Raw genomic sequence first — 9,121 nt, forward strand, 5'->3', positions numbered from 1 at the left:
CTCCCATCAACACCTAATGTCTCTTTGAGTGGCACAAGTTGTTTGTTTTTTGATTTTGTGAAAGGTCGTTGAATCGATCTGACAAAAACTAACTTACTGGCTCAGAATGTGCAGCTCTTTGTTTTACAGCATTAATCTGAGTCGACACCATAATGTTCACTTCACCTAGATGTAAAAACTATTTCTGATCATTGTATTTAAAATGTAAATTTTCAGGAGACAAATCTATTTTCATTTGATCAGATATATCACTTTTGTCACAGTGACTTCATTTCCATATGTATATGTGTAACAAATTTTATTGGGTTATTTGTTTCCATGCATGTCATCATCTGGAGTACCACATATTTTTTGTTTAATGAAAAATAACATTTATTTTTTTTTCTGGTCTTTTTTAGCTCTACATTTCGTTAGGTTGATGTACATAGGGTATTGATCAATTTTCTTTTAATTGAGAGTATATATCTTTTGTAAGACATTCTAGAGGTTTAATCCCTTTAGTTATTCCTTACCGCCAAAGTAAAACATTTTGATTGTTAATATTTTTAGGGAGAATATTAAACAACTCCTCCAATAAAACCCCTGCGAAAAAAAGATACTAGAATGATTCTGATGGTGGGCTTCATCGGGGTCATCCAAGAAAAACTGTTGAGTCAGGAAGTAAAGGAAGGAAGTAAATAAAAAAGGGAATAAAAGGTCATGGCCAACCAAGTGTGAAATGAAAAAAAAGAAAATACATGACTCTTCTTTTGCCTTAGGAACAAATAAAAATTTTAGCCCTGAAATACTTTCTACCAAGAGTCTTTTGTTTTTGCTTTCTCGTTTAATGTATCTTGAGCCCTGGTATCACTGTGAAATAAGAAATCCTGTTAATCCGTCACACTTTACTGAAGTTAAGGTTCTAATTGGCACATTAAAGCAAAGGAAAGGGGCTATAAAAGATGTACTGTGAATCTTTTTATGTCACAGTTAAAACACTGATGTAAAACACTGATTTCATAGAAAAAGAAAAATTCTTGTTACAGTTTGCTCCTTGTTTGTTTAATAAACTTTCATTTCCTTCTTTTAACCATAAAACATGACGTGAAACATAGAGCTCCTTTATGTACCACGAGAAAGACTTGTCAGCTAACTTTCTAGTGAAAAAAATAATTTTGCTACTAGATTTCACAGATTCCATGTGTTGAGAAAATGATGTGCATATTTGTATTCAGCCAGGTTTAATCTGATGCCCTGAAAAACAATAAAGCACAAGCATTATTAATAAAGTAAAAAGTAAATCTTGTAAATTAGTTTGTGATTTACTCTCACTATTAATTAGAGTTTTCAGTGAAGGTCTTAAGAAGGTCTTTTGTTACAGAACAAATTGCATCAAGAGGACTAAGGAACACAGCATATCCCGTCCATATCCTCATATCCCTCGCTGTGGGGATATGAGAGTGAACTGTTCAACCTGTCATCTGAAACTGGAGTGAACAAACAGCATGACTGCAACCAAAAAATGGCTGCCAATCTAAGCTGACAGGCCATACGAAGACAGCATTGGTCAGAAAAGATGCCGCTGCTTACCATAATACAGATTGCCATAAGTAAAACACAGAAATCCTGTGGAAGGAGATGCTCTGGTAAAAAGAGACCACAGTTAGTAAAAGTTTGACCTACATGCAATAAACAATGGAAAAGTTTCACTTCGTAACTGCTCAGAGTTCATAGCAAGATGGACGGAAATAAATGCAAGACAATCCTATCAAAAGATTCACCTTCCCAAAACAAGAAGCTACAAGGAAATGTTTTACATCATAGCACATTCATATGATTTATATTCTGTGTTAAGAACTGACTATAAACCTATCCGATCTGACTGAGCTTGAGTTATTACAACACATTCTCACTCCCAACTCGTCATATATTGACGACTTAGGACAATTTCTGACCATGCGTCACATATTGACTCGAAGGGTAGCCCATTCGAGTCAATATGTTGACGAGGACGGACCGTCCCATGAGTTAATATATGACGAGTTGGGAGTGAGAATGGGCTGGTTATTATGTAAGATAAGTGGGCAGAAATAGTTCTTTCCTGATGAGCAAAGCTCGTAAAAATATGAAGGTGTGGCTGCAGCTTATTGATTCAGAACAACTGAATACAAATGCACTCCGCACTTTTTGTATTTGTATTTGTGAAGTATTAGACACATAAATGAGAAACACAACAGAAATACTGGGAAAAGAATACTAATGTAAGAGAACACAAGGAGATGAATAAATTACATAATATATAGATAAACTGAAGTAGGAAAGTCAAAATAAATGAAAAACAGAGGAGGTTAAAATGGAAACCCAAATGAGACTCCAAACACCAAACTCAGTAAAGTCCAAGGTATCACATGCAAATTAGAGTTACATGTTTAATAAATAAGCACATTTGCAGTCACATATACTAAATGAGAATATTGCTATATTAAGTTCATTTATTTCCGCAACTCAATTTACTAACTGGAATACATGATGTAGATAAATTTAATTCACTTGATGTTTTCAAGCCTTTATTTCTGTCAACTACGATGAGTTTGAAATATATTTTTGAGATTTTTAATTCTATGAGATGTATAAAAGAGGACTCTGTAAGAAAGACTTAAATTAGTAAACATATTTATTAAGCAATCCAAATAAATACAGATACATACAGATTAAGAAAGCCCTACATTTAGAGACCAGTTGGAGGGACAAAGTCAATAAAAGTCACCCTGAAACTACAGTTCCTCTGCCTTTTATAGGGGTACAGGGAGTACACCCACAGCTTCCCATATTTGACATCACTGCTTGTGTACATTGGACCTCCAAGCCGGGGTCTTTATCCATGCAGGTCCATATAGGGCAGACTGTAGCTATGGGATGTGTGGGTCACTCAAAGCATGAAGGTCTCAGTTTGGGGATGCTACTGCAACATAAAGGTACTACAGGTTTCATTTTACAGCCATTCTCTGTAAATTATAATTATTGCAATTTGAAGAAATAAAGGCTTGAAATTCTTCACTTTAGGTGTAATGACCATACATTATGAGCTTAGCTGCACTTATTCATTCCAGTTTTAGATGACAGATTGAACACTTCTCTCAGATGTCCAAAGCGAGAGATGTTGTTTTATATTTTTTCTAGGTTTAATATGCTTCTCATTGAAGCCCTGACCTTCTTTCACCATCTTTTCCAAATCTTTCTTCCAGACCCGTCTGCTTGGTTCCTTAGTCCTCATGATGCAATTTGTTCTCTAACAATCCTCTGACACCTTCACAGAATAAATCATTAAGAAATAAATTGTATTTACTATATATGTGATTTAAGATGGATTATATTTAAGAGTATAAGAATAAGATCTGAGTATGTATCATTTGTCTCAGTATAATAAATCTGTGAAACGTTTTTGTAGCATAATATTTTTTTTGGAGACTTAAGTACAATTTGCTGATGAGACTTTCTTGTTCTATGTAATAGAGGAAGCGAGTCAGGTATCAAAGCATTATTAGTGGTATATAAAAAGGAAATGAAAGCTTATAAAAGGAAATAAGACCAACCAACAACATTTTTCTATTAAGTTTAATTAAAAAAAAATGCTTATACAGTAAATACACTTTGTACATCAGTGTTTCAAATCCCAAATTACAAAGGAAGTGCACAGTACACAGTCTGACCACATTTTAGGGGGAGGGAATCACAGTACATTTCTTTAGCTGCTAGCTGCATCTCCTCAGTGAATTGAACATTGTTACATTCGATCTAACTAGATCTCAATTAGCACCTTTCCTCAGCTTTATCGATTTGAAAATTAACTTGAAAACAGGAAAGCAAAAACAAAAGACAATTGGTAGAGAGTATTCCAGGGACAAAAGGTCATTTTCCTTTGTTTCTGAGGAGGAAGAGTCATTATGAGCTTTTCCTTTAAATACTTTGTTGACTTTGACCTTTTATTCACATTTTGTCTACTTCCTTAAAAAAAACCCTCCATAGCTTGAATCAGCAGTTTGTCTTTGTTGGCCCTGATGAAGCCCACAAGAGGAAACATTTTAGTATCTTATTTTCTCAGTGCAGTTTTATTGGAGTCCAGCTCCTATTGTTCAAAATCCTCTTTAAAAATATTAAAAATCAAAATGATTCTCTTTGGCAGTAGGGCTTAATTAAAAGGTATCAAACCTCTTGAATGTCTTACAAAAGTTACATACTTTCAACTGACAGGAAAAACAAACAATATCTTATGTACATCAGCCTAATATAGGTTAAGAAAGTGTAGACAGAAATAAATGATATTATCCATTAACAAAGAACAAAGATATGGCACTACATCTGATTACATCTGCAGAAAGAAAGAAATATTAATCACCCAATAGCTACATGATGCCTAAAAATATTTGTTACATAAATATAGATAGAAATTAAGTCTCTGTAAAAAGGAATATTTCTGATCAAATGGAAATAGATTTGCGTTGCATCCCTCTTGATTATATACATTTTAATTACAATGATAAGATAATTTCTACATCCAGCTGAAATAAACATTATTATAAGAGCTCAGCTCAATGTAAAAGAAAATTAAAGAGCTGCACATTCTGGCTGGCGATTTTTAAAAGCTTACAAATGTTCCTCCTATTGTTCCCAAGAGAATTCAAAAACACCAAAAAACAAACCCGTTGTCAGGTGTTTAGCAACAACAAAGGATGATGGTAGAGAGCTTATAAGACAGTTTACAGATAGTTGCGTCGGCAGTCTTTTCGATGGCTCTTGTTAAGACACATCCTGATGATAATAGGTCAGATCAGAATCAGGGCAGTCTGGAGGCTCAGAGCAAAGGAAGTTGCCTTTCTGGTTCTTGGTCCATGTGTGGTCTGTAGCAGAGAGCAAGAATAAGGGGTGGCTGCAAGCATTTTTTTATCACTGCTGTCTTCAGACAGTGTGACTGGATTTGAGTTCCAGGTCCAAATAACATTTAACTGATTTCAGGGAGATCAGTTAAATGATCAGAACTTACCTGATGATGAGAGGTGGAAAGAAGTGGCATCCAACTGGTTCCCCCTTTTGTTTATTATGTAGCTGGTTCCTTCGTTTTCTGTTGATAGATAAGTATGAAAACTGAATTGTCGTGTCTGACAAAAACAAAGTGAAACTGTAGATTAACAAGGTCACATTGTACTGCTCCTCAATCATGCTGACTTGTGCACAAAATGTAGTCATACCACAATTCTGATTGTTTTAAAACCTTTCACTTTCATTTTTACTTATCTACATTAACATTTTACACCCGTGCATGTTTCTCTCTGCTTTCTCACAATGCTGAATGTCTCAGGTATTACCAAAGCACAGCCTAAATTTGCCTGGCAGTTGTAAGTACAATGTTACAATTGTGCATTTAGGTAACTGTCCTTTTTAACAATTTAACCAAAAATTTGCTGTTCACGGTTTTGTTCAATGTCTCAAAATAGATTAATGAAAAACCTAATTTAGAAACAGCATTTAAAAATAATCATAGAAATTCAATAAAAAATTACAGAACAAACTAAGTTTACAACAAATCTTTTGTAACATTAAATATGTTTTAATATTTAGAGTGTTGTGTTGTTGACGTTTTTTGTTTTTTTTTATTTCGGCATTTTCTAGTATCAGTGTCCTGAATCTTTCCATGACAATGCTTTGCTGCTATACTGTATATGCTTAGATCTGACCAAATGAAATCTAGATTCAGCAGCTGTAGTCCAGAAATTTGGTAGCATATGAAGACAAGGGCAGATTCTTAGTTTATAAAGTTTTACATTTTGTTCATGGTGTGCATAGAAGATATAAATGAACATAATTAATTAAAAAGTGAAGACTTTTAAAAGTTAGTTAATTTGGAACTCTGCAACACTCACCGTAAAAGAAGAAAAATGCAGCCAAAGAGAAGAAGTGCAGGTATGATGATGAATGCAAAATACTCCACTGGACGGTCTGTGGAAGGACTTATGACCCTTTCCGTTGTTCCATGAACTATAAGTGGTGGAATTGGGAGGAGGGTACAACATGAGTAAAAATGATCTACATAACAAATAGTCTTTGAGTTAAGGACAGTGTCCTTAGCTCAAAATTATCAACACTTTATTTTGAAATTATATAACATACAAGTATATCATTAGTAAATGAGAATATGGTGAGAAAGTTCAATCATTTCATATCCTTTCACTTTTGTTTCTGAAAGAGAAACTCGTATTTATCCAAATTTCCTTACAAACAGAGTGAATTATTTTAAACCTTTATTGCTTGGAATTTTGAGGATTGTAGCTTACAGATAATAAACACTCAAAACCCAGAGTCAGCACCATTGAACTTTATCACAGTATTCTATTTCTCTGAGATCTACCTGCTAAAATATGGGCTTAATGTTGGAAAGGATTTTAATCTGGCATCAGCAATGAATCATATCAGTTACAACCTTTAAGTCTGTTTATTACAAGAACTAACCTGGACATTGTGTTGAGTTCATGTTGACTTCTGCAAAGAGAAAAGAAAGGTTGTTAAAAAAATTTAGTTTGAGCAACACTGTCAATGTTTCACCAAGCAAACATTTTAACATCATTTATCATTGCCCTGGCAAAGAAAGTAGCTAAGCTAAAAATACAAAACATAAGAAAACTCATTATTGGTCAAAATAAATGGTAAAGAATTATAACTTACGTAATGTCACAGTGCTTCTGGAATATACTTCTCCTTCATAAAAATTACACTTGTAATCGCCACCGTCCTCTTCTGCGATGTTCTTCAGAAGGATAGAGCAGTTTTTGGAGCTTTCATTTGGAAACCTTTTAATCCGGTCTGTGTAGTTCTCCATAATACTGTTATTTGAATAAATTAATTGATCTTTTTGCCACTTTAATCCATCTGTCATTTTTGAGCAGTTGCATTCCAGAAGAACATCGGTATGTTCACAGCTTTCAACAGTAATGGGCGGATTATCTAAAATAGGAAAGATACAATGATTAGTCCAAATAGTCAGTTCTGCAAAACACGCATTTCATATTTTTCAAAGCAGAATTAAATATTTATTGACTCTTTTAAAGAGAAAACACCAAAACATTTGCTTTCGTTTTCTTGGTCTTTTTTCTGACAGAATTGTTGAAACCCTCTTTTCATCATCATCACCATGTGGTTAGAATCTCTTCTTGGTGTTCGGTATAACATTAACTGATGTATAACTGGATAAAAAAAATACTTATAAATAAAGAGCGTTGATATTTATTTGTTTACCTAAAGCTAATTTACAGACACATCTTATTCTTCTTTGTTTGCACTGCTGTTGGAGAGCAGTAAGAAGGACACCAAAAGGAATCTTCGATTTGGAGTTGAAGGTACGCAAACAGGAACACAATTTGTACCTTAATGCAAGTTAATACATGCTGACATGCCATGAGTAAAGGTTTGATTTAAATGACCTGCATAAAAATATAAAACTAAGATCAACTGTCAAGCCAATAACATACATCTACTAAAGTCTATCCTGGTATGGACTCAAACGTTCTCTGACATTTCAAAACCTTGTTTGAGTGAAAGGACGGACAGTTTGCTGAATCTTTGATGTGCTATGTTTAACAGTATGAACTGTAGCATTAAATATAGAAGTATAGCACTGCAAAACTCTTAACCCAACTTAAAGTCACTTTCACGAACAATAGAATTAATTCTTAATAGTTTATTACAAAAACTGACCTTGTGTTGTTTGTAGAAAAGACCCTGTAAATAGAACAAAAATGAAACTGTTAGATCACATTGAAGGTGACTCTTGAGTAATTCAATAATTGGTAAAGCATGTCTAAGTGTATTGATTTTTTTTTTTTTACAACAAAAATAAATACTTTGCAAAGTCAAGCAAGGCTGGACTGTGCTTCATCAATTATAATATAATTTAAAGAATTACTTGGCACTCTTAGAGTGATATATTTGCATAAACACAAATATTATAAAGCAGTAATAGGCTGAAAAATAAGTCTTTCTGTGAAAATGATTCCAAAGAAAAGGTTGCTTCATAAAGTCAGATGGAACATATAGAAGTAAAAAATAAATGTCTTGTAGAATAAAAATATCTATATTAATTTTTAACTTACCGAATATTACGACAAGAAAAAGTGGCGCATGATGCAGTCCCATTTTGTTTTCTCTTTCTATGGCTTCCTTAAAAACTAGGTATCTGGACCAATCAGTTTTCGTTTTTGAGAGTTCTCCTAGTCTGAGGTTGGCACGTCCAGACGCAACATTCTGCAGACTAATCTACGAACTTAAAGAACTCCCCGTTTTAAGCAAGTGAAAGCAAGAGAGGAAAAAAATCCCCGGAACAGGGCTGTCAAAAGTGAATCCCGGATCCTCCTATAAAACCGCAGAGGGGGCGAAGTTATGCAGCACCAAGTTGAGAGACTGTTAAATTAACAGCAAAATTTAACATTTTGCTGTTAAATTATCACATTTAACAGCTAAATGTGATCATTTGCATTAGCTCGATGTTCGATTTAGTTATGATGCCGCAAGTACTGGTATGATTTCCAGATGGACTTTGATTTCGAAACCAATCCCCGTGTATCCGTTTTATCGTGCTAGGTTCGCATAAAGTTAATTATAAAGTCTGAGGAAGTTTACAGAAAAGTCAAAGTTTATCATTCCAAGAATTTGGTTCATAGCTAGAAAAGTTGGGAAAGCGAGAGATGTATTTATTTATTTATACAAAAGTAATACGTCTGTAGTGCACTTAACTTCATTTATTTTCTACACACTACGCTTGGGGCTCCATATTAAACTGCTCGTTCAAACTCTAAACCTTTCATTGTGCAAAAATACACCGATCGGTTATCCACTGACTGGCTTCTCTGAGGGTTGTCTCCATCATTCGTTTTAAATCTACATAAAACTCCTTCCGAAATTAAACAATAATGTTTTCACTGCAAGATTTTCTGCAGATTAAAGGTTATTGCTCAGATACTTGGCATCACACACACACACACACACACACACACACACACGCACACACACGCACACACACACACCCACGCACACACACACACACACACACACACCATGTAATGCAGCCCTCCCCCTCCCGTCCCTGCTCCAATCC

General features: G+C 34.3%; 1 protein-coding gene across 1 annotated transcript; it reads right to left on the minus strand.

The window, feature by feature from the left end:
* Positions 1–3,576: 3,576 nt before the first annotated feature.
* On the minus strand, positions 3,577–8,577 carry LOC111609212. The gene is made up of 7 exons (XM_023336360.1): positions 8,121–8,577; positions 7,726–7,749; positions 6,697–6,975; positions 6,484–6,513; positions 5,898–6,012; positions 5,021–5,098; positions 3,577–4,877 (listed from the first exon to the last, which is right to left on the minus strand). The coding sequence occupies exons 1-7, from the start codon at positions 8,161–8,163 to the stop codon at positions 4,832–4,834; spliced, it is 615 nt and encodes a 204-aa protein (XP_023192128.1). The 5' UTR covers positions 8,164–8,577; the 3' UTR covers positions 3,577–4,831.
* Between the last annotated feature and the right edge of the window lie 544 nt (positions 8,578–9,121).

This window comes from Xiphophorus maculatus, chromosome 7 (genome assembly GCF_002775205.1).
Source record: "Xiphophorus maculatus strain JP 163 A chromosome 7, X_maculatus-5.0-male, whole genome shotgun sequence".
Taxonomy (NCBI): Eukaryota; Metazoa; Chordata; class Actinopteri; order Cyprinodontiformes; family Poeciliidae; genus Xiphophorus; species Xiphophorus maculatus.